Source organism: Myotis lucifugus, unplaced genomic scaffold (genome assembly GCF_000147115.1).
Source record: "Myotis lucifugus unplaced genomic scaffold, Myoluc2.0 scaffold_768, whole genome shotgun sequence".
NCBI classification, from domain to species: Eukaryota; Metazoa; Chordata; class Mammalia; order Chiroptera; family Vespertilionidae; genus Myotis; species Myotis lucifugus.
In genome coordinates this window covers 211780-236559 of record NW_005871816.1, presented here as the reverse complement: position 1 = coordinate 236559, position 24780 = coordinate 211780, and the positions used below count along the sequence as shown (strand labels likewise).

Here is a 24780-nt window from a genome sequence, read left to right as displayed (position 1 = left end):
CCCGGACGGCTGAGTCCGCGGGCCCCTCGCCGGGGCCTCTCCACCCCCGGTCCCTGTGTCCGCGCGCCCCCGCCCCTCTCCGGAGCCCCCCTCCCCCCATCCTCCCCGCACCAGCCCGAGCGCTTTGGCCCCCCAGGAGCGCTCCGACGGCCGCCCCGGGGAGGAGTGGGCCCCCACCCATCCGGCTGGACGGCGACCTCGAGGGCGCGGTCCCTGTGTTGGCCTCTCTGCTCAGACCCTTGGCCCGCGGGCGCCAGGTCTCAGGCGTGTGGGTCTTCCGGCCCCTCCTGGATGGCAGCCCCGGTCACCGCCACGCCAGGTGGCCGTGGGCAGCGAGAGCGAGGCGGGGTCTTAGAAACAGAAACCAGCCCGGCCGGTGGGTCAGCCGCTGGCATCCACCCAGGAACCAGGAGATCATTGGTTCGGTTCCCGGTCAGGGCACAGGCCCGGGTGGTGGGCTCCATCCCCAGTGGGGGCCAGGCAGGAGGCAGCCGATCCATGATTCTCATCACCGATGTTTCTCTCTCTCCCTCTCCCTTCCTTTCTCTCTAAAAATCAATAAAAGTGTATTATTAAAAAAATAAACAATAAAAACAGAAACCATGTCGGGCCATCCCCGTCCCAAACCCTCCCATCCTGCTCGCACCCCACCTCCTCTCAGCAGCTTCCCCTTCCGCTCACGTTGTGTTTTTAATCCTGAGGATGTTCTTTCCCTTTTCAGAGAGTGGAAGGGAGGGAAGGAGAGAAACATGGATGTGAAAGAGACACCTCGACTGGTTGCCTCCCACAGGAGCCCCAACGCGAGGTACGGAGGGAACCGCAGCCCAGGCAGGTCCCTGGCCTGCGACCCTTTGACCCTTGGGTGCCTGGGCCAGCCATCCAACCCCTGAGCAACGGGGGCCAGGGCTCTGACATCGCGTGGTCCGTTTCCTCTGCCGGGGACCCACTTCCCTCCTTCACAGCATCAGCCGCTCCCCAGCTACCTGCAGGTGTCACCCTGAGGGTGGCGTGGGTGCCATGGAGCCTTAAGGACCTACAGGTGTCACCCTGAGGGTGGAGTGGGTGCCATGGAGCCTTAAGGACCTACAGGTGTCACCCTGAGGGTGGCGTGGGTGCCTTGGAGCCTTAAGGGCAGGTCTTTGAAGTCCCAGGAGAGGCCCTGAGGGTCTGCAGGAGGGGTCTCTGGGGCCCTCCCATCTCTGCCCCGGCTGGTCCAGCCACATTCTCCACTGAAGCCTGGGCCAGGGAGCAGGGTTGGGGGCCCAACCAAACCAGGGTGTGCGCGCGGCCTGTTTTTGGATGTCGTGGACAGAGGAATACTGGGCCTTGGAGAGGAGATGCCGGGGGTCCAGGGGAGGGGTGAGACTTGCTAAAATATGGCACTCAGACCCTCTGCTCCCTGGTGTCTGGTTCTGCAGTTCAAGACCTCCTGCCACACACACCTCCTCCCAGAAGCCCTCCTAGCACCGAGCACAAGGAGCTCTCCTGGGGCTGTCCTGGCTGAAGGACCAGACGGGCCGGTTGCTGGGGCCCAGGGCTGAATACTATGGTGACGGGTGGTGAGGCCGAGAGAGCCAACCTGCCCAGGACACCCCTCATGGCACAGCCATCTCCTGGGACCCTTCACCACAGAGCCCATTGCTGCCAGCAGCCGAGCCTGGTGGCTGCCCTGATATTGGTTCCGGGTCCTCTGACATCACAATGTCCAGCCAATGAGCTGCTGCCAGGTTTGGCTTAAGCTGCATGAGGGCAGGAAAGACCCGTCCAGAGTCCAGTGTAGTTCTCTCCAGAGGCGCCGGGACACTCGGCTAGCGGACCCCACAGCAATTGGCGAAGGTGATCCGTGTCGGGGTCCTTTGGGGGTTACCTCAGGGTGCTAGGTTAAGAGACTGAGGACCAAGCCAGGAGGCTGTGGTGACTCGAAGGCCCACGGAGGGGGCAGTGGCAAGGAGAATCCTGTGGGGCCAGCGTGGTGGTCACAGGTGAGGAGGCTTCTGAGGGTTGGAAGGGGAGCTGGTTGTCTGCCTCTGGCAAGAAAGACGGGGGTGGGTGGGTTAGAAAGGGGAAGGGGGCAAATGGTGATGGAAGGAGACTCGACTTGGGCTGGTATAAACACACAATATACAGATGATGTTGTTATAGACTGTATATCTGAAATCTATATAATTTTATTAACCAATGTCACCCCAATAAATTCAATAAAAAAAAATGACAGCAGCACTGTGTACAATTAACAAAAGGGTCTGTATTAGGACATTTACACTCAGGGAAGAAAGAGGTATCTGCTCATCAAACATGGAATGTTGAAGAAACAGTTAAAATAAATAAAGACTCGGAGCACGGTGGGGCTCGCTCAGGCGGGACTCGAGGCCTCTGTGCGTCAGCTCCAGGCTGCAGAGGCCACCCCCTGGCCACACTGGCTTCCTCCCCGACGCAGCACAGCTGTGCCCGGGACACGGAGGGTCCGGGACCGGTAGTCGGCCAGCTCACTCCCCACTCTCCTCAGTGATCTCTGTGACAATGTCTATCAGGCTCTGGAGCCCGAAGATGTAGCCAGCATCCTGGCCCTCGTGTACGACGCTGTCCTCGCCGTACAGCCTGCAGGTGGTGTGTGCAAAGTCAATCATGCGCACGTCCACGGAGCTGGTGCTGAGGGGCTTGAAGGCGTAGGCCCCCGCAGACTCGTCGGCGGACTCCTCGGACAGGTCCTCCAAGTCCTCCGCGTCCGAGTCCAGGGCCACCTCCGGCCGCTCCTTGCCGTCGTAGATGATGAGCAGGGAGCTGGAGTAGAAGCGGTAAGACTCCTGTCGCTCCAGCACGGCCTTGAGCTCCGCCAGCTTCTTGAGCACAGGGCCGAGGAGCTCGCGGCGCAGGTACCGCCCGTTGTGGAAGAACTGGAAAAGCGCCTCCTTAAAGCCCTGCACCGACAGCTTCCGGCCATGGTACTTGTTCATGAACATGAGCTGCCCACTGCCCGCCTGGTACACCTGTGGGGGGAGACCAGCAGGTCAGGGCTGACAGCCACCTCAAAGCCGGGCCCCTGGGGCGTGGCTGGGATAACAACAGCCCTGCATCAATCAGAGTCTCCAACTTGTTGAGTCACAGGAGACACTGTGCTTGCCAATCAACACCCAGGATACAACCCTCTGACGTGGGTCCTGCCCCAGCTCCGGGTTCAGTATGTGGTTGATGGAGAGGACCTAACCCTCTTGCCTTGCCCGCCCCCTCCTGTCCACAGACTTTGGACTCGGCCAGCCAGGCCAGCCCCAGAGGGGATGACCCAGGCATGCGTGCTTTCTTTTCTAACCAGAAAGTGTTAGATTTAGTCAAATCTGGTCTCTTTTGAGAAAACATAGGACTATGCCAAGGTAGGGGGGCGGCAGCCCACACCATGCACCAGCTCTCCTCACCTGCATGCCGCACAGGCGCACACCAATGACCGCAGAGGTGCTTTGCTGGCATTTTCGGATCTGGTTGGCGGCCTTCTCCTCTGAAGCATCGTCACCATGCTGGCGTGTCCCCATCTTGAGGTCCAGGACACAAGGTACCTCATATCGGGAAGTGAGGTTCTCCAGTAAGATAAATTCTGAGTGGTTAAGGAAAACACCCTCTAAAGAGCAGGTGCTCTGCAAGGGCCTTTGGCACTCCACTCCCAGGGCACAATGCCTGCACACAGTGCCCAGAGAAGCCCAACACGACAGAGGGCCCACCAGTCCTGCCATCTCCCACACAGGGAGACCAAGGCTGACAACTGGGCTAAAGGGCACCCGGGCTGCGGGCTAAATCCCCAGTGGGGCGTGCAGGAGGCAGCCGATCAATGATTCTCTCTCATCATGGATGTTTCTTTCACTCTCTCCATTCCTCTCTGAAATCAATAAAAAATATATTTAAAGAAAAATAAATGTGTCTTTCCCAGCTGCATACACTAAAAACGTCTAGAAACAATGACCAGATGCATGACCACCCCAACACACAATTCCGTCATGAAACATGAAAATGAAATTAAAATCTCAGTGACCATAAACAGTTTTATTGGGATACAGCCATACTCATTCATTTACTATTATGGCTGCTGTCATGCCACAACGACAGAGTTGTGACGGAGAGTATGTGGCCTGCAAGACCTAACGTATTTACTATTTGGGCCTTTAACTGGAAAGGTCTGCAACCCCTGCCTCAGAGGGATGGTTAAGTTCACATCTGGAGCCGGAAACATACATGACCGTGGACTTCTTTCCAGAAAGTAAGACAGTTATTACAGACTATTGTGACTGTGTCCAAGGGACTCAGGAGCTTATTTTATAAGTCTCCTACTGGCAAAGGTGTGATAATTTGAGCATCAATAAAGACAACTGCAATGAACGGAAACATGTCAAATATGTTTAAATTAATGGATTAATACTTATGCTAAAAAACTCACTGGAAACCTTTGGAGGATGTCAAGAAACCTACTCATTATTCCAAATACATCTCTAATAAATGAAGGATTTAATCTGCTTTTCCTATATAAAGTATACCTCAGGATAAGCACGTAGTTAATGAGGAAAAGTTTTTCTTTATAGTAGGATCCCAGCTTATGAATGAAGGACTGTCAAAAGCAGAAAGTCACCTAATGAAAAAAACAGATCTAAGGACCATACAAAAGAAAAGGCAACTGAACACCATGCTTCCCGGTGGACACCATGTCTAAGGCTCTGGTCCCCACCCCATCCCCACCCCAGTTGAACCTGAATCTGATCAAGCCTGTAGATAAAATGATCAACTTAATGGAAACAGAGGAGACGGAGTAACATGTAAGATACCGAAAGGATGTAATCAATAAGACCCAGATAGTGGGAAACTCTAGGAGACCCAATTTCTTCAGCAATAAATTTCTAAGAAAAAACAAGAAGGGTACTTAGAAAACCTTACACATGTCAACCAAAAGCAACACGTGAACCTCATCTACATCCCCCTTCAAGGAGACTATCAATACAAAGCTTACTCAGCAGACAATTAGGAAACTGGACAGAAACTAGGGATTTCATAGGAAGGAATTACTGTCCACTTTTTCAGGAATAGCAATGGTAATAATGTTTTAAATACCCTTATCTCGCCCTAACCAGTTTGGCTCAGTGGATAGAGCACCAGCCTGTGGACTGAAAGGTCCCAGGTTCGATTCTGGTCAAGGGCATGTACCTTGGTTGCGGGCACATCCCCAGTAGGAGGTGTGCAGGAAGCAGCTGATCGATGTTTCTCTCCCATCGATATTTCTCTCTATCCCTCTCCCTTCCTCTCTGTAAAAAAATCAATAAAATATATTTCAAAAAATATGTAAAAATAAATAAATAAATACCCTTATCTCTTAGAGATGCATGCTGGTGTACACAGGGGCAACGCTACACCTGAGACTTGCCTCCAAAACAGTTCAGTTGTCGGTGCTGGGTGTACACAGAAATGACATGGGTGGGTTTCCTGCCGAACCTGGGTAATTGGTACTTAAAGGTTCAACATGTACTATTTTTAACAGGTTTAAATTTTTCCCTAATAAAATGTTAAAAATAAAACACACTCAATTTTTTTTTTTTCCACACACACTCAATTCTGAGGAATTTCCCCCCATAGGATTATAAAAAAAAAAAAATCAAGCCCAGATGGTGTGGCTCAGTGGTTGAACATCGACCCATGAACCAGGAGGTCATGGTCAGGGCACATGCCCGGGTTGCAGGTTCAGTCCCTAGGAGGGAGCGTGCAGGAGGCAGCTGATCAATGATTCTCTCATCATTTATGTTTCTATCTCTTCCCCCTTCTCCCTTCCTCTAAAATCAATAAAAACATATTTTTAAATAATCAATGAGCACATAGCGTGGTGGGTAAGAAGGGAGATAAAAGCGGCCCGTGCTTGCTTCATGGGTCAGCCTGGAGAAGGGGATGGGCAGGTCAGTCTGCCCCACCTGACCCTTGGCAGGGAAGTGTTTGGGGACTTCTGTAGGAGTCTCAAATACGACCGGCCCCTTGCACTCTAGGCTAAAGGCCTCCTGGTGCAGACTGGTCCCTAACTAAGAAGCCGCTCATCCCCCAAAAGCTCTCAAACCGCACCCTCATCTGCATTCCCAGCCCAGCCCTTGGCCTGAGGGCAGTGACTTTGCGCACAGCTGTCACATAGTGGTATCCCGGCACAACCAGGACTAACCGCTCATACCCTTCTCTCCAAGCTCCAAGGGGCTCCTTACCACCACCGCCCCCCAAGACAGAGATGCCCTGTAAACAAAGGATACTGTACTGGTTCCGATGCTTTGCGTTCTCCTTCATTCTCTGTAACTGTTGCTGGTGACACTTCATGCTCCAGGGGTTGTAGTATTTAAGCTGGGAACTGACATTCCCCTTTTTCTCTACACTGTAGTACAAGACTTCAGATTTCTTTAGCCACTCAAATTCTTCTTCTAACTTATGGCTATAAAGAGATAAAGAATCAATAAATCACATTGTCTTATCAAATTCAGGGCCAAAGGAAGCACAAAGGAACTTTGTAGAGTGATGGGAAGTTTGATGTCTTGATATGGTGGTTTCATTGTACATATCAAACACTTTAAAAAGGTACATGTCACTGGTATGTCTTTTATACCTCAGGAAAGGTGATTTTTCTTTTTTTTTTTATTAAGAGGCCAGCCACTGTTTTTCTACAGTAAGGACAACCTACGATGCAAGAACAGCCTTTGCCTCCCCACTAGCCCCACAGGCAGCCTACACAGCCTTCTTCAAGGCAGTACCACCCTGGTTTCTGGTACGTCCAGGTTCCCTGATTCTGAAAGCTGGAGACTGGGGAAATCGAAATTGAAACTCCATGGCCATAAGCCAGCCTAACTACTACTACACAGGCCTCAATTGGTATGTTTACAAGCTCTCCAAGGTGTGGCACTCAGAAGGCCCCGCCTAGTGGACTCCTGAGTTGAGGGGATGCCCAGCAGACCATTTTCTCCCACTATCAGTGACCAACCTGAACCCATGGCTGTCTTAGGACAGCTACATCCCCAGGGTGCAGCACAGGGACTGGCATTGAGGAAGGTGACGGAAATCCTTCTATAGCTGCCACCACAGCCACTTCTCCAAACGTCACAATGTAATGCAGAGAAGCTACGCATGCCACTGAGTGACAAGGCACCTACTAAGTGCACGAAGTGCATCCTTAGGTCCAGGGCACTGAGCTGCAACTAGGATCCCCCGCCACCTCCCTCCCAGAGTTCAGGGTTCCCCTCAGCTTATACCCACCTCTTCATTTTCTCTTCCTTCCAGTGCTGCCGCACCCAGTCCTTGGGGGTCTTCTCTGTTTCCAGGACATGATGTTTTTTGTTTGTCCATCTTAGGAGCTTACTTTTTGGTTCACAGTCTGAACTGTCTACACTGTCCACAGCTCCATGGTCCCCTTTTAAGGGATATGCTATTAAGCACAAGTTCCTGTCTTCATCTTCATCAAAGCACACAGATACCACACCTAGAAGGGGGGTAAGGAGCAGAGAGGACTATTAATTGCACAGAAGCAGAGAGAACTTTTAATTCCACATATGTTATAAATAACATGATTGTAACATTTGTGGTTTTCTCTTACCCTGTTCCTTAGTCTCTCTGTTGCCAGAGGCCCCAAACTCATCTGCAAACCTAACAAATATCAAAACACTAGAAGAGATGACACCACACAGACAAGCAATTAGGGAGCAAATACAACCGAGGCTTCCTCTCTGATGCACTCAACAAGGCAAGAGCCAAAGAATTACAAGACACACTTTTCCATCATTGAAAACGTTTATTAATTTTTATGTAATCCTTCTACTCTTAAGAGAGGTGTAAAACATTTGCTCTTTATATCTTGTGGGGATTTTTAATGCCCTAAACAGAAACTCCAATGGCCTCAAGGCCTGCTTCATAGCAGAGCCTGAACACGGGGAACACAGGTGTGCCTGAGGGGTAAGAAGCATCCAAGGGTAAGGAGAGACTGGGCAAGCAAAACAAAATAAAGGAGCAAACAAAACAAACCACACAGCACAACAGACACCCTAGCAGAGGCTTCTTGCAGCACCCCCATACAGGTGGGCGCCCCAAGCCTCTGTCCTTCTCAAAGGTTATTTTATTGGTCTCTTGAGATCTCATATCACAAAAGAACAAAATAAACACAAGGCAAATAGGGCTGGGCGGGGGGTACAGATGGTGGTGCCTGGAGAGCAGCTCTCTCCCCCTTCAGTCTCTAGCACCTGCGTGTGTCATCAGTCAGTCTCTGAGGAGGGTTTGTCAACTGGCAGCATTTCAGCAGGTGTCGACGAGCGCCTTACAACCGACTGGCCGGACACCTCTCCTCCCAGACCTCTCTGGCCCAGGATCACACAATGTGCTCAGTCCTTGCTGCCCGCCCGCTGCAGGGGAATGCGTGCTCAGAGAGAGACGACACTGCTGAGGTGGTCCCCGGCTCTGGGCGCACAGGAGCCGGGGCGGGGAATTCAGGGGCCACACTTCCCTGTGGCCATGGGGAAAGAACCAGGGGGAAAAAAGGGGCAGGGCGGCCAGCTAACAAAGGGCCTTTGGCTTTGTCCTGGAAAAAACAACAGAGAAGGACCAAGTGAGGGCCCCCAACTCTCCCGCCCCCACCACAACACACATGCATATTCAGAACAGACAGGTGCCCGGCACATTCTGTCTTCAAAAAGTGTGTTTCAACAGTCCCAGAAGAGCCTAAGTTGTTCAAGAGTCTTTTGTTTAATCAGACAATACACATTTTACATTAATTTCCTTAATGGATTCATCCTTAATTTTCAAAGAACCCCACCTCCCCAGGAAAGCACACACCATGCTGGTGGCTGCTGATGTCCCCCCAAAATGCGTTATAAAAAGGCAGAGTCACCATCTGTGAAACAGAAGGTCGCTGTAACATGGCAATGTCAGGGACATTCCGTCATGGGCTTCAGCGAGTCAGCACAGGCCTCCCACTCCTGCATTCCATCTGACTCAACCTGCTCCCGAGCCTACCTAATCACCAGGGCTTCTGGTTTTCTGGAGGACAAAAAGCCGGCCGCAGTATTCTGGGCAAAATCCTCCCAGAGTCTTCCCCCGCTGTCCCTCCATGGAGACTATGGGTTACTGCGATCAAGAGACACTTGAACATAAAACACAACTACACTTTCACCAAAAACCAAAATAAACTCAAAGCAATCCACAAAACAAAAGACAATTGAGCAATCTTACCAGGGCTTGCAAACTGAGGGTGTGAGGTGCTGGGCTGAGGGCCAAGAGGAGGAGGAGGCGGAGGGAAAACACAGAGTGAGCGGGAGGGGTGAAGGCTCTGGGTATGGCTGCCACGGAGGTCCCCACGCCTCACATCTCCTCGCCTCACATCTCCTCGCCAGGCGCTGGCGACCCCTACCTGCAGCGGGGTGCTCACCTTTGTACTGGGGAGTGAATCTGCGCATCTCAGCGGGGAGAGTCTCGTAGAACTGGTGCTCCCTCGGGACCAGGGGCTTGCACAGAGTCGTCTCGTTGAAGCGGAGCACACAAGAGTGCCCCCCGACCTGGTGGATAAAGGGCTCCAGCAGGACGCCCTTGGCGCGGGGCTCCACGTCCATGGCCCTGAAGGCTGGGCTCATCCTCCAGGGGCAAGCAACAGGAAGAAGGGGGAGGCAGCAGGGCCCAGCGGCCAGAGCGTCCTCCGTCTGTTTGTATCGGCGTGTCTGGCCTTGGCTCCTTGGTCGCACACGACAGGACGCTCTGCGGGAAGCAAACAGTGGCAGGAGTTGGAAGTGACCTGGGAACGGCATCTGCCTTAGAGCCGCATCTGCCCTGAAGCCCTCCACCTCCAGCAGCAAGACAAACAGACTGAGCTCACGCAGAGCGCCCGCCCACATCACCCTCTACCGCCCCGCCTCCTCCCGCAGACACAAACAAAGCCTGTTGGGCGAGGCCTACAGGATGGGGCTGGACTGACTCTAGGTGCCTCTAAACCAGGGGTCCTCAAACTACGGCCCGCGGGCCACATGCAAATACAAATATTGTATTTGTTCCCGTTTTGTTTTTTTACTTCAAAATAAGATATGTGCAGTGTGCACAGGAATTTGTTCATAGTTTTTTTTAAACTATAGTCCGGTACTCCAACAGTCTGAGGGACAGTGAACTGGCCTCCTGTTTAAAAAGTTTGAGGACCCCTGCAAACAGCCCTTCTTAGACAGTGCAGGGCAAAACGTGAAGCCACAATGAGGGAAAGTCATCATTTCAAACCTAATATTCCGATTAAATCTTACTATTTTCTAATAAAATTGTTAAACTGAAGGTAACTGATGTCCAAGTCTCTTTGTTAATTATATATTTTTCAATAAACTACTTTTTAGAGAAGTTTTAGGTTCGAGACAAAATTAAGAGGAAGATAGATTTCCCATATAACCACCTGCCCCCACATATGCATGACACTCCCCCCCAGTGCAGCACATTTATTACAAATGAGAGGCCCGATGCACGACATTCGTGCAAGAGTAGGCCTTCCTTCCCCAGCTGCCGGCACCGGCTTCCCTCCGGCACCCAGACCTGGGCTGCTTCCCTTGGGCCGCACACAGGCACCCGGACCCTGGCTGCTTCCCTCAGGCAGCCTGCAGGCACCCGGGAGAAGGCTGGCTTCCCTCCAGCCCCGGCTTCATCAGGAAGGACGTCTGGAATGATGTTCAGTCTGATTAGCATATTACCCTTTTATTATTATAGATTATTATTATAGATGATGATAAACCTACATCATCCTAGTTTACATTCATGTTCACTGTTGGTCATTAATTAGGTTTTTATAAAATGCACTTAAAGGGAAAAACTGCTTCCACGCCATCTAGTAAGATTTGCTTCCCCAGGGCGTCCAAACACACTGCCCCTATCCAAGGCCAAATACATGCCCCAGCACCCTTATTAGCAGTGGAGCTTGGCCCCTGCTTTAATGATTAACGTCTGTATCTAAAAACAACTGGTCAAGGCTGTCCGACTCCCTTTAAAAGATACAGTGTTCTAGGTCACCAACTATTTTTATCAGTTCTATCCTGATCTCCAAAAGCTGGGACAGGCCTTTCAACCAAAGCTGTACTCCCGGGGCAATCACAGCTCGCTCCCATGCTGAGGCCAGGGCCTTCCAGCTGACTTCGCATTCCCAAACACCCTGGATCGCAGCAAGGCCCTCCTCTGTGTAACTGTTAACAGTGTTAGGGCAAGTCTGTTTTCTGTCTGTAATTTACGGCCGACAGTCACTCCTAGCATTACTTCCAGGGCTTGGGCTACCCTTCAGTTTCCGTACGGGGATTCTTACTGAGTATTCCTCTGGTTCCCATGACTCCCACAGAGATGGGGGTGGTGAGGATGGCCTGCGGGAGATGTGCCCACTGTCCTCTAAAGGGGGTAAAGCCCCTATTATGTGCCAGACTCACTGCAGGATCAAACCTCATTTAGTCCTCACAATACCTTCAAAGAGGTAGATGCTACTCTCCCTGTTGCAAACAATGAAGCTGACTCGGGGAGGGCAGCAAACTCATCCCCAGTAAGAGACAGTAAGGCACAGCTCCCAAATGAACCTCAAGCTGCTGGATGCTCCCACATGGCAGCCACCAGGGCCAGTGCCTCTGCGTTGGCATAGCACTCCTCCGTACTTGGGACATTTAGCGTGTCCTACGAGAGTGCTTTCACTATGTATTTATAGTACCTATTTATAAAACACGCCATGCGCCACTGAACACAAGGGTACATTCTGAGAAATGTATCAGTAGGCGATTTTGTCACTGTGCGAACATCAGAGTGCACTTACACAAACCTAGATGGTACAGCCCACCACACCCCTAGGTTGTATGGTACAGCCTATTGCTCCTAGGCTACAAGCCTGTACAGCATGTTACTGTGCAAAACAACACGAGATTAAATCACACACAAGAGAAAATTACGCGCCCAGCCGCGTGGCTCAGTGACTGAGCATTGACGCATGCACCAGGAGGCCCCCAGTTCGAGTCTGGTCAGGGCCAATGCCTGGGTTGTGGGCTTGGTCCCCAGTAGGGGGTGTGCAGAAGGTGTTCTTATCAATGTTTCTATCTCTTTCTCTCTCTCTAAAATCAATAAAAACATTTTTTTTTTAAAAGAGAAAATTATGGCCGAAACCGGTTTGGCTCAGTGGATAGAGCGTCGGCCTGCGGACTGAAGGGTCCCAGGTTCGATTCCAGTCAAGGGCATGTACCTTGGTTGCAGGCACATCCCCAGTGGGAGATGTGCAGGAGGCAGCTGATCCTCTCTCATCGATGTTTCTAACTCTCTATCTCTCTCCCTTCCTCTCTGTAAAAAAATCAATAAAATATATTTTTTTTTAAAAAGAGAAAATTATGTAATCAAGAGGCGCTGTAAACACAAGATGTATGAAGCTGATGCCAGCAAAACATGCATATTTTTACAGAAAACCTTTGTGCTTTTTTTTTAAATAAGCAGAAAGAGTACACTCTAAAATAATGATAAAAAGTACCACATAGTAAATATATAAACCAGTGACAGTCATTTATTATCTTGTTAAGCATCATGCACTGTACATAATTGTAAGTAACATCTTTTATACACCTGGCAGCTGGCTTGTTTACACCAGCATCACCACAAACGTGTGGGTAATGTGTTGTGCTACAATGTTCACATGGCTAGAGGTCACTAGGCGAGAGGAACTTTTCACTTCTATTATAATCCTAAAGGACAGCCGTCATAGATGTGGTCTGTTGTTACTGTCACTGTGTGGCACATGACTATATAACCTTTCAGAGTTTACACTGGTGTTCATTTCTTCCTTTCAGAGAAAACAGGCTGTGGACCCCAATTAAACTCAAGGGGTAGGAATTAAAAAGCTTCCCTACATGCAAAGTGTAGAAAACCAAAGGTCCTGATTTTTTTAAAATGCGTTTTTATTCACTGTAGTAAGAGAGGGAGGGAGAGGGAGAGTGAAACATTGATGTGAGAGAAAACCATTGAGCATTGATCAAGTTGCCTCCTGCACAGCCCCTACTGGGGATCAAGCCTGCAACTCAGGCATGACCCTGACCGGGAATCGAACCGTGTGACCTTCTGGTTCATGGGTCGATGCTCAACCAACTGAACCCGCCGGCCGGGGCCAAAGGTCCCGATTTCTCACCTGGCACTACCTTCTCATCATCCGAGTAGCATTCAGGAGGGCATGTGCTAAGGAATCCCAAGACACAACACAGGCCATCAGCTCTAAGGGTGAGCACATTCCTGTCATTCCAGACTCTCTCCATAAGGTGGCGCTCTGAGATGCTTGGCCACACACGCCCCTTCTCAAGATCTGAGGAGGGTGGTTCCCTCTCTCCTACTGAAAAGACCTGGTGAATAAGATCAATTCCAAAGGAAACCTACAGACTGACTCATGGTGAGACTGCTAGTACCCCAGCAGGAACCGGGTACCATCATTATTAAATTGTGAACGTCTAAGACACCCCTCATGGGCCAGGCTTTAGAAACATAATCCAAAAACCTTTCCAAAAGTGTACAAAACTACTTTTGTTATCAGAGCAATGCTAACAACAACACAAATCCCTTTCCACCTCTGTTCAAGATTCCTTAAACGTATTCAATTCAGAAGAAAACTATCTTTCCATACGTTTCTTATCCATCCCCACCTCCAATGACAAACCTAAAACAAACAAAAACAAGTCCTTTGAGCAGCTCCCTATAGAGGATGGCTCCTGGGTGTGGCTGGGGGCTGAAAGGCCAGGCGGGGGTCCCTGCCTCCTCCCAGGCCCTCAGTGTGCCCACAGCTGCTGGGATGATGCGGCACCTTACCCCTCCCCGCAGCACCCAGCTCTGGCAGTCCCCAGGACACGACTCCCCGGAGAGTCATCATCATCCTGAGCAGAGAGGCAAGAAAAATAAGGCTCATTCTCACCTGAGCCAAGTCTGACGACAGCGGAAACTCCCAGTGGGAGGCGGAATTATACTGCAGTGAGGTGACTGGATGACTTGGAGAAAATCCCCATTAAGTTTTACAGACTTGTTTTCTGATCTCTAAAATAGGAGAGGGCTGGAGTAGATCTCTACTCTGTGGGCTGAGTAATCAAATTAGTGTTTTAATCAAAAAGGAAAAACAAATAAATGTCAATGTACTGCACAAGGAAGGTGAGTCCTGTTTTGTGATTCCTTTATTTCAACTGTGTTCAGTCTCTCTTTAGGAACATAAGTATGTCTTCACTCTACAACATATTCCCCGGGCCCTTACAGGCCCTATCCCTGTAGGGAAATGAAGGATCGACTTCTCTCGTAGCCTCCAAAGAAAAGTACCCCAAGCACCTGCTCTGCGTCCCCTGCTACTCTCTCCTGTTCCACATGCGGTTTGAGCAATGGGGTCGCTTAATGGTTTTCAAACATCTGAGTCTAAGGCAGGGGTGGGCAAACTTTTTGACTCGAGGGCCACAATGGGTTCTTAAACTGGACCGGAGGGCCGGAACAAAAGCATGGATGGAGTGTTTGTGTGAACTAATATAAATTCAAAGTAAACATCATCACATAAAAGGGTACAGTCTTTTTTTTTTTAGTTTTATTCATTTCAAACGGGCCGGACCCACGGGCCGTAGTTTGCCCACGGCTGGTCTAAGGCCTAGTTTCCCAAGAACTTGGGGTAGTAATGGTTACTGTGAAGTCCATGCAATGGATAAGCCCTGTATCTAGAGAGCTACGGGATACCATACAACACTGGTTTCAGATATATTATGTTTAACTTTCTGTATTACCTCACACATTTGTCCACGAAACTATGAACAGCTAAGACACGCAGCAGGAGTCATCCTGGGCTAGGACAGAGCTTTCTCCCACAATTCACTCCCCTAAATCTATTAAACTGGATTAGGGATCTCCTGGAAACAGTTTATTAATATTCTTAACTTTTAAAATACTACAAATAAAGCAGCTATGACTCATGACAGGCCCCGGGCCCCTAGCTCACATACCTAGAATTTTGTTAATGAGGCTACAAAAGGGATCTGCTGGGGCTGCGACGCTGCCTCCAGAAAAGCCCCAAGTCTGGGCAGACACAGGGGACAATGTGAGCCCACCAGCCTGATGGCGGGAAAGCAACCCTCACCCCCCGGCCCCTCCTCTCCGTGAGCTCTCCCATGGCCCCAGAGCCGCAGCCTGGCACTGCACACATCCACACCCCCCACAACTCCACCACCAGTGTCGGTCACTGGCACTCTCAAACACTGCTGGGAGAAATACAAAAAGTTACCACCACTTATAAAGTTAAACATATACTTATTATATGACCCAGCAATCTTCCTCATAGGTATTTACCTAAGAGAAATAAAAACAAATGTCTACACAAAGAATTGTACATGAGGGGTGGGGGGTGGTCTAGAAGAGATGGGGGGGGGGAAACATATGTAATACTTTCAACAATAAAAGATTAAAAAAAAAAAGAATTGTACATGAGAATGTTCATAGAGGCATTCTTCATAATAGCCAAAAGGTAGAAACAACCAATGCCCATCAAAAAGGTGAATGAATAAACACATTGTGGTATGCCATATATCTGTATAATGGAATATTCATGAAAAGGAATGTATTGATACGTGCAAAAAGAAGATTAATCACAAGAACATTATGTTAAGTAGAAAAAGTCAGTCACATAAGATATACTGCGAAATTCCATTTATCTGAAATTCTAGAAAAAGCAAAACCATAGCAGCAGATAAGCAGTTGCCAGGCAACAGAGGTAGGGGAATAGGACTGGCTGCAAAGGGGCCCAAGCGAACTCTCAGATGTAGTGAACACAGTCCATGCAGTCACTGGGACAGTGACTATATAAGTTTGTCAAAACTCATCAAGTTATAGACTTGAAATTGACATTATTGTAGAGAAATTATACTTCAATAAAGGGAATTTTACTTATACATTTTTTAATCTATAAAATTTTCATAATTACGTATTATAACACTCAGAAAATATACTTTTAAAGGTCATAATGGCAGTGTAACAATTTCTATATACAAGTGCACTGGCGGTATTTGCCTTCCCATCCATTCTAACGGAGCTCCTCGGCCTCACATTGAGAATCTTGCATCATTTGCACCAAGGTCAGTCTGAGTCACCATCCTGGTCAAAGAAGGGCTTCTTCTCTCCTGGGAAGGCACCCCTGATGCCAGAGACTTTCAGGGACAGCCATGCATTTCCGCATAAATCCAAGATTCCCAGTCAGGGCACATACCTTGGCTGCAGGCTCCTCCCCAGCCCAGGGTCCCTGGTTGGGGCAAGTGCAAGAAGCAACCTATCGTGTTTCTCTCACATCAATATTTCTGTCTTTCCCTCTCCCTTCCACTCTCTAAAAATCAGTGGAAAAATATCCTCAGGTGAGGATTAAAAAATAAATAATAAAAACAAAAGCATGCTTTAAAACGTCATCACATGAGTGTGATCATCTGCAAAAATATCTTCAACTGAAGGTGATTATCTCACGAGGTGAAGCAACTTGAATTAAAGGGGATATTCCTCCCCAGTGCATCCCCTTTAGGAGCCCAACAATGGAAAATTTTCACCTCAGCGAGCGGCCTCGGAGGCGCAGGCTCCACCCAGTTGCCTGGATACGTGACAGCTCTGGTGCTCACAGAAGCTCTGGCACCTCCTGCAAGGGCACCAGCAAGCTCATCAGTCAGCGCTGTCCCCTCCTCACACATCCACTGCTCAGGCAGGGGCAGGGCTGCTATCCAGTCCACCTGTCACTTTACAAGCCTTGAATCACAAAAGTCTATTACATCTGCTCAGCTCATTTTACAATTATACCAACTCTAGTCCTAGGTCTCATTCATTTGATTTCTAACAATAACTGTGAATTCTACTCTCAAATCACAAAGCAAGTAAACCAATTGGAGTAACAGTTAACAGTTCAAATGATTTTTCCTCCAAAGGAAAAGTTACTAAGCAATCAACTGGCCGATTATGTCAAATATGATAGAACATTAATTTTGCCCACTTTTTGAAAAATATATTTTTATTGATTTCAGAGAGGAAGGGGGAGGGAGAGAGATGGAAACATCAATGATGAGAGAGAATCATGGACCAGCTGCCTCCTGCACGCCCCCAACTGGGGATTGAGCCCCCAACCCGGGCCTGTGCCCTTGACGGGAATGGAACCCGGGGCCCTTCAGTCCGCAGGCCGACCGCTATCCACTGAGCCACACCAGCCAGGGCTAATTTTGCCCTCTTTTTAATGCTGACAGTGGCTAAAGTTAAAACAATAACATTACCCCCAAAATTTCTCTTCCAATACTTAACACCAGGTTACAGGATGCAATTATATAAACCCCACAGCAGCAACCGGTGGAAATCAGCATCTTAGTTCACTTAAAATGTTACCCTGCTAAAACATGCAAGCACGACAAATATTTTAAATACTAGAATTCATCAAGATTACTGTAATCATGGTGCTTTGTAGAAACTATCATAAAACTGGTTCCCTGCAACATTTTTGTTACCGCTTTTCAAAGGTTTCAGTACGTTTTCTTAGGACTACTTTTATTCTTTTTTTTTTTTTTTACTATATTTTATTGATTTTTTACAGAGAGAAAGGGAGAGAGAGGGATAGAGAGTTAGAAACATTGATGAGAGAGAAACATCAATTCAGCTGCCTCCCGCACACTCCCCACTGGGGATGTGCCCGCAACCAAGGTACATGCCCTTGACCGGAATCGAACCTGGGACCCTTCAGTCCGCAGGCCGACGCTCTATCCACTGAGCCAAACCAGTTAGGGCAACTTTTATTCTTGGTCTGTGTACATTTTGCTACCAAAATGTTGTTGCATTTGTTTGTTTTCGAAATCTTCACTGGAGGCTATGTCTTTATTGATTTTAGAGGAAGAGAGGAAGCGGGGGACAAACACCCCGGTGGGAGAAACACGCCCCGGATGGCGCCCACCAACTTCGGGCGTCGGGGGAGGACCCCCCCCCCCCCCCCCCCGCCCACCTGGGCCCGGCCAGGGCGCTCCTGCTGCTCTGTCCCCAGCAGCGGCCGGTTCCAGCCCCGGCCCGGCACCTGCGAGCGCCGGGTCCTGCCGGCCTCCCCGCCCCCCCTTCACGGCCTCCGCGCCCCCTTTCACGGGGACTCCCCTCCCGGCTCTGAGCGTGAGGCCGAGTCGGACCGAGAAGGGAACAGCCCCTTCGGATGCCGCCCGTGCAAAGCGGCCGGCGACCCCACGCGACGGCGCCGCGGGGGAGGCCGATGGGCCCGGAGAACGCGCCCCCGCGGCCCGTGGGGCTCGGGCTGAGCGGCCACCTCGGAACCAGGCGGTCCCGGCTGGGTTCCCGGTCGGAGCGCGGAGCCGGGCTGCGGGCGCGATCCCCAGGAGGCGATGCTCCGAGCAGCCCGACCGCCCCTGCCCTCCCCGTCCTCTCCTGAAGCCCACGAGCCGGTTCAGAGAGGACGCCCCCGGGCGCCTTCGGGCTCCTCGGGGGAAGGACGTGGCGGCGGCGTCCTCCCCGACGCCCGCTGACGGGCCCAACGGCCACTCGGCCCTCAAAATGGCTGCGCCTCGGCCGCCCCCGGGAAGCGCACCTGCGGCGCCGGGGCTCAGCGCTCAAACAGGCGGCCGCGCCCAATGCCCCGCGGTTATGCGCCCCGAGGCCCGAGGCTTCCTCAATGACCGGGGGGGGGCCTGCACCCCGCAAACATCCGGGGGAGAGACCGCCCCCCAACAAGCAAGGGAGACCCTGCCCCTCAAAACCCGCGTAGCCCTTCCCCTCCCGGAACCTGGAGAGAGAACGTCTCCCTCAAATGACCCCGAGAGACACGGCCCCCGAAGCCCCGCGACTCCCCCGCCGTCCGCCCCCGCCCCGCCGTAACAGCGCGAGCCCCCCCCAAAGAGCCCGGGGGATCCCTCAGGCCCGGAAGCCTCACCCCACAGCGGCTCGGAGAAAGTCTCCCTCAAAGCTCTCGGGGCGACGAAGCCAGAGGCGAGGCGAGGCGGGCGTTACGGGGAGCCCCGGCCGGGCCCGCGGCGCTTCCGTCCTATTGTTTCTCCCCCGTAAAGATGGCGGCGGCCTGGCCGAGCCCCGCCCCCAGCCTCCCTCCCGGCGACCCTCGTTATTGGCTCCCACCAGGAGCCCCGCTCGCGGATTGGGTGGTCCGAAAAGCGCTGTTGCTAGGGTGCCGGGGCTCTCCGCAGCAGCTTCCGGGAGGGGCGGGGCGATGGGCGGGGCAGGGGGCGGGGCCTTGTTACGTCCCCTGGACGGGTGTCCGAGGAGGTCAGTTGGGTGGTGGGTGGACCGATGGGCTTCGGGCCGACGGGTGCAGGGCGGGCTGGCTGCGGGGCGGGCGGGTCAGCCAACCTCACCATCACGCGGAGTCTAAGGGGCTCCCCGGGATGCGGGGTGTTCAGTGCCAGCGTTGAGTCATTTGTCAGCAAACTGGGAAGTTGGTCCTGATGGATGGACAGAAAGACGGACGAAGAGCGGCTGTGAACGGTGGATAGAGGCGTGTCTAATGTCCGGCGGACCGAGGTCTGGGTGGAGATGGGCGGGAAACGACGACGCACAGAGGGGTGGACAGGAGGACGGCCTTCAGGTTTGCTGTGACTGGTGGGTGGTGGCCCCGTGTCCACCCAGGTCCCGCCCCGCCGCACGTGGCGGGGCTTGTGTGAGGCTCAGTGTCCTGGACGCGGTGCTGGCCCGTCGAGCTCCCCGGAGTGAACGTGGGTGTCCCTGGGGGGGCCAGGGAGGGGCTGGTGCTGCGGAGAAGGGCCGGGGCTCCCCACCTGGGCGCTGCTCTTCGCGTGAAGGCGCCAGTGTTGCAGCCCCGTGTGGGTGGTTTTCAGAGGGGTGCGATCAAGCAGATAGAATTCATCCGACAGGTATTTAGCCCTGGGCCGGTGTGGCGCAGTGGGTAGAGCGCCGGCCTGTGGACTGAAGGATCCTGGGTTCGATTCCTGTCAAGGGCACGTACCTTGGTTGCAGGGCCCGGGCCCTGGTGGGGGCTCGTGCAGGAGGCAGCTGATCGATGTGTTTCTGTCTCCCTCTCTCTTCCACTCCCCCTAAAAATCAATGGACAAATATCCTCGGGTGAGGATTAACAACAAACAAACAAAACCCAAATATTTATGAGCATGTATGCTCTGTGGTGGGAATACAGCAATAAACAAAAAACAGGTTTTTTTAAAAAAAGCTTACCCTTGCCCGGCCGCTGTGGCTCAGGGGTTGAGCATCAACCTAAGAACCAGGAGGTCATTGGTTCAATTCCCCATCAGGGCACATGCCCGCGTTGTGGGCTTGATCCCCAGGAGGGGGTGTGCCTGGGGTTCCTCCTTCTCTGCTCCCCTCCTCATCTCCTCTGCTCCCCTCCAGCCCCACTGCTCAGCCTCCCGGGTTTCCCACGTATCACACGGTGCATTCTTCAGGCTCCGGGACTGAGGCCAGCTGTTCCCCGAACCGGGACTGCACCCCAGAGCCCCTCAGTGTGATCCCCTCATCCTGCCCTGCTTTCCTCCACAGCCGCTACCAGTCATTTATGTAAGTATTGTCCTCACACCGCGTTGGCTTCCTCCCCTAGAAGGTGAGCTCTGTGAGGTAGAAATCCCGTTGTTCATGAATGTAGCCCGAGCACCTCAAACACCAAGTAGGTCCAGAAATGCATGCTGACTGACTGAATAAAAAGCATGCCAAGCGGTGGTGAGAGACGAGGGTGACGGGAAAGCAGTTAAATGGTGTGGCAGGAGGCGGGGGCAAGGTGAGAGGGGCCGGATCTAGGCTAGCCCGGGGTTGGGCCTCTCACACCCAGGGGCTGCTAGGAGGAGGCCCAGCTCCTGCCCGTTCCCCCGCTGAGGCTTCAGGACCTGCAGCAGGTGCTGTGGACTCAGAATAAAAGGCCGACAGGCACCAGTCATTCAGGCCTCCCCGCCAGGCACTGCCTCACTCTCTCGGCCCTCCAGGCTCCCATGCCAGGGCTCCCCTGTGCGGGTGGAGGCTGGACAGGGCAGGGTCTCCCTGGGGCAGCACCGGCATGAATTCACTCTTCGTTCGTTCCATAAGTGCTTACCAAGGGCTGACCTGGCCTGGGCACCTGGGACAGGGCAAGAATGGACACAGCATGGTCCAGCTGGCATGGCTCAGTGGTTGAGCATCGACCTATGAACCAGGAAGTCACCGTTTTCAATAGATGGAGTTACACATATGTTGATAAATATGTGATATATATGCGATTTGATATGTATGCTATTTTGCTGTATTGGGTTGTGGGCTCGATCCTCGGTGTGGGACGTGCAGGAGGCAGCTAACCAATGATTCTCTCATCATTGATGTTTCTATCTCTTGCTCCCTCTCCCTTCCTCTCTGAAGTCAATAAAAAAAATTTTTTTTTAAAGAAAGAATTGGAATAATAGCACTTGGTTTGGAAGGGCCTACCATAAAGTCAGGCTGAGTGAGAAAAATAAGATGCAGAAAAGTGTGTCTAAAATGACCTAAGTGTATACAACAAAGACAAACCACTGTGTAATCGTATATTCCACGATGACAGGAGCAAGGAGAAGCCCAGGGAATGAATATCTTGTAACCACTGGTTCCAGAGAGTGAGGGTGAAAGAAGAGGCAAGAGCAAGCAAAGGGGAGAAGATGGAAGACTGCTCACCACCAGCAGTCAGCGCGCTCCTCATGTGTCTAATTACAGGCGTGTAACTGTGAAGAAAGCGATTTTCAGAGGCACGTTTAGGCGATGAAACCCGTCAAGAAAACCAAGGAAGCAATGACCACCTGACCCAAACCTCGGAGAGAGCGGAGAGGAAGCCTGCTGGACCGCAGGGGCTGCGGGGCCCTCCAGGGTGCTTCATCTGAGTCCTTTTTTTAAAACATATTTTTTTTATTGATTTCAGAGAGAGGAGGGAGGGGGAGAGAGAAACATCCATGATGAGAGAGACGTGGATTGGTTGCCTCCTGCACACCCCACACTGGGGATCCAGCCCACAACCCGGGCCTGTGCCCTGACCGGGAATCGAACCGTGACCTCCTGGTTCATGGGCCGATGCTCCACCCCTGAGCCATGTCAGCAGGGCCATCTGAGTCCTTTTTAAAAATATGTCTTTAGTGAGAGGAAGGGGGAGGGAGAGACAGAGAGAGAAACATCAACTGGTTGCCTCCCATATACCAGCCTGGGACTGAACGCACAGCCTGGGTCTGTGCCCTGACAGGGGACTGAGCCAGCAGCTTCTCGGTGCACAGGACAATGTTCAACCAGCTGAGCCACACCAGCCAGGGCTCATCTGACTCTTGTTTTGTGTTTGACCTCTGAGAAATCATTAAGTATAATGTCTTTGTTTTATGCACCTTTCTGTATTTGTTATAATAGTCCACATAGTTTTAAAATTTTATATTATATAAAAAAAAAAAGGCCCTGACCAGTTTGGCTCAGTGGCTAGCCCAGGGGTGGGCAAACTTTTTGACTCGAGGGCCACAATGGGTTCTTAAACTGGACCGGTGGCCGGAACAAAAGCATGGATGGAGTGTTTGTGTGAACTAATATAAATTCAAAGTAAACATCATTACATAAAAGGGTACGGTCTTTTTTTTTTTTTTTTTTTAGTTTTATTCATTTCAAACGGGCCGGATCCGTCCCGCGGGCCGTAGTTTGCCCATGGCTGGGCTAGAGTGTGGGCCTGCGGACTGAAGAGTCCCAGGTTCGATTCCGGTCAAGGGCATGTACTTTGGTTGCAGGCACATCCCCAGTAGGAGGTGTGCAGGAGGCAGCTGATCGATGTTTCTCTCTCATCGATGTTTCTAACTCTCTATCCCTCTCCCTTCCTCTCTGTAAAAAATCAATAAAATATATTTTTTAAAAAAGAAAAGAAGTTATCGTGTTTTCTTTGATTACTGAATCCGAATTATTAACCGGTATCCACATTATTAACCGGTACCATCCTGGTTAATGATGCGGATTGACTACTAACGGGGTCGCCTAGTAAACGTTCCTGAGAAGATGGTCCTTGGGCGGGAGGGAGGGCCCACCATGGTGAGTTTGGCCTGAGGACGTCACTGGGGCCTGCGGGGATGGGCCCTGGTGGAGACAACCGCAGGCAAACATCAAGGCTTTTGCCCTGAAGGGAGAGCGATGGGGCAGGCGCTCCAGGAGGCGGTGGGAGCAGAGGAAAGGCTCAGTTTCTGGCCTGTGGCTCCTGTTTTCTCCCTAAAAACCAGGGGAGGCCATTGCTGATGGGGGCAGGGGCACCAGAGGTTAGAGATGATGGAGGGCCGAGGGCAGGCAGCAAGCCCTACGGGGCCTGGAGATGGAGGGAGGTAGTGAGAGAGCTGGCCTCAGGGATGAAGGAACCAGGCCCAGCGGGAATGGGTCAGGGCCAGAGGTCGTCCAGAGCCGGAGAGGCAAGAACTGGACCAGGAGGTTGAGGCGGCCCTTTTGCCTGAAGACGGCAGCTGGGCAGCCTTTGTTGCACTTCGTCTCCCTCCCGAGCAGCCCTGGCGGGTGGGGTGGGGGTAGCATAGCCGATCAGCATCTCTCCACACCCCTTTCCTGCCTGTTCCTTAAGCGGAACGAGCCGTTCTTGCTCAACCCCACCCTCTCTGGCCTCAAGAACTCCCAGTGGCCCCCGCGCCGGCTCAAGGGTTGGGTTGGACGTGCAGATGCTTGTAGGGAACACGATGTTCCACCAGGGCAGGGGCGACCCTGTGTGTCCCCCACCCCCACCCTCCACACCCACAGCCTGGATGTCTGCCCAGGGGCGGGGCTGACGGCAAATCATTCCTAAGAATTTTTTTTTTCCAGAACAAAAGGCAGGAAAATTACCAAGAAAAAGATCCCTCCGGGCCAGGGTGGAGGCGCTGGAAGCACACCCAGTCCCTGGCACCAGCAGGCAGTGAGGATGGGAGGGGGGGCACTCGGGAACCCCGTTGTGCTGGAAAGCCAGCCTGGTCATAGCAACACTCTTTTCTTTAATATTTTTATTGATTTCAGACGGGGGCGGGGGGAGAAACATCAATGATGAGAATCCCTGGTCAGCTGCCGCTTGCACGCACCACACACACTAGGGATGGAGGCTGCAAGCCGGGCATGTGCCCTGACCAGCCACCCAGCTATGCCGCCGGACTACACAACACCCTTACGGGCCTTTCCTGCACGCTGTCAACCAGACCCTGGAACCAGTTCCCGGTCGCGGAGGCTAGGCCCTTGGTTATAAACTAGCTTTACCCATTTACCAGGGAGGAGGACAGCCCACCCTGGGAGCACAGGAGGGGAGACCGCTCCAGCCACTGGACCCCAGCTCCCGACCGCATGCCCAGGGCAGGGGAATGGGCGGGGTGTGGTGCCCACCCGTCACCCTGGCTCCTTGTTCCCAGAGGAGCCAGCCAGAAAGAGGCTCCAACTCATCCTTGTGGGCTCCCCTCAGGCCAGCTGCGTGAAACTGCCTTCAGTTCCGACATACGAGTTCAGGGTCTGGGGGTCACGTGCCCTCTCCCCGCTCAGCTCCGTCCTGGTTGGGGAGATGCTCTGGCTTCCCAAGCTGCCCGGGACAACCACCCCTTGTCTGGGCCCAGGCCTATTCCTGGGGCATCTGAGCCCGTGTAGCCTCACCTCTCACTCCGAGCCGAGGCTGGCGGCACAGCTCTGGGACGGGAGGCAGCGTCCAAGGTGACCCAAGGTAACTCAAGGGCTGATCCAACTTGCCCGGGCGGATGCACATCTGCCCTGCAGGCCGAGCCCAGCCTCAGGTCCCTGCTCCGCCGTCTGTCTGGACATGGGGATGTGCACTCATGTCCACTCAGGCCCCGCCTTCCATTT

General features: G+C 52.1%; 1 protein-coding gene and 1 long non-coding RNA gene across 4 annotated transcripts; one reads left to right on the top strand and one right to left on the bottom strand.

Annotated features, from left to right (window-relative positions):
- Window positions 1-2152: 2152 nt before the first annotated feature.
- On the bottom strand, window positions 2153-19058 carry IP6K2 (inositol hexakisphosphate kinase 2). Of its 2 annotated transcripts, XM_006106117.3 has the most exons (6): window positions 18905-19058; window positions 9407-9729; window positions 7249-7471; window positions 6258-6433; window positions 3411-3586; window positions 2153-2987 (listed from the first exon to the last, which is right to left on the bottom strand). In XM_006106117.3, the coding sequence occupies exons 2-6, from the start codon at window positions 9606-9608 to the stop codon at window positions 2487-2489; spliced, it is 1278 nt and encodes a 425-aa protein (XP_006106179.1). In that variant the 5' UTR covers window positions 9609-9729; window positions 18905-19058; the 3' UTR covers window positions 2153-2486. The 2 variants fall into 2 exon arrangements, with proteins under 2 accessions (XP_006106179.1, XP_014303609.2); XM_014448123.2 differs by lacking the exon at window positions 18905-19058 and having other exon boundaries at window positions 9407-9857.
- A 272-nt stretch (window positions 19059-19330) lies between these two features.
- Window positions 19331-21943, top strand: LOC106695015. 2 transcript variants are annotated; one of them, XR_002827063.1, is made up of 3 exons: window positions 19331-19570; window positions 20347-20511; window positions 21515-21942. It is a non-coding gene; the product is annotated as an uncharacterized LOC106695015 (long non-coding RNA). The 2 variants fall into 2 exon arrangements; XR_002827064.1 differs by lacking the exon at window positions 19331-19570 and adding an exon at window positions 19596-19697 and having other exon boundaries at window positions 21515-21943.
- The last annotated feature ends 2837 nt before the right edge of the window (window positions 21944-24780 follow it).

Coding starts and splice junctions, on each gene's coding strand:
- IP6K2 (XM_014448123.2), bottom strand. CDS start 9,779: ATGCCGTTCCCAGGTCACTTCCAACTCCTGCCACTGTTTGCTTCCCGC. Junction 3,587..6,257: donor AAAGCATCGGAACCAGTACA/GTATCCTTTGTT, acceptor TTAACCACTCAG/AATTTATCTTACTGGAGAAC. Junction 2,988..3,410: donor TGCGCCTGTGCGGCATGCAG/GTGAGGAGAGCT, acceptor CTCCCCCCACAG/GTGTACCAGGCGGGCAGTGG.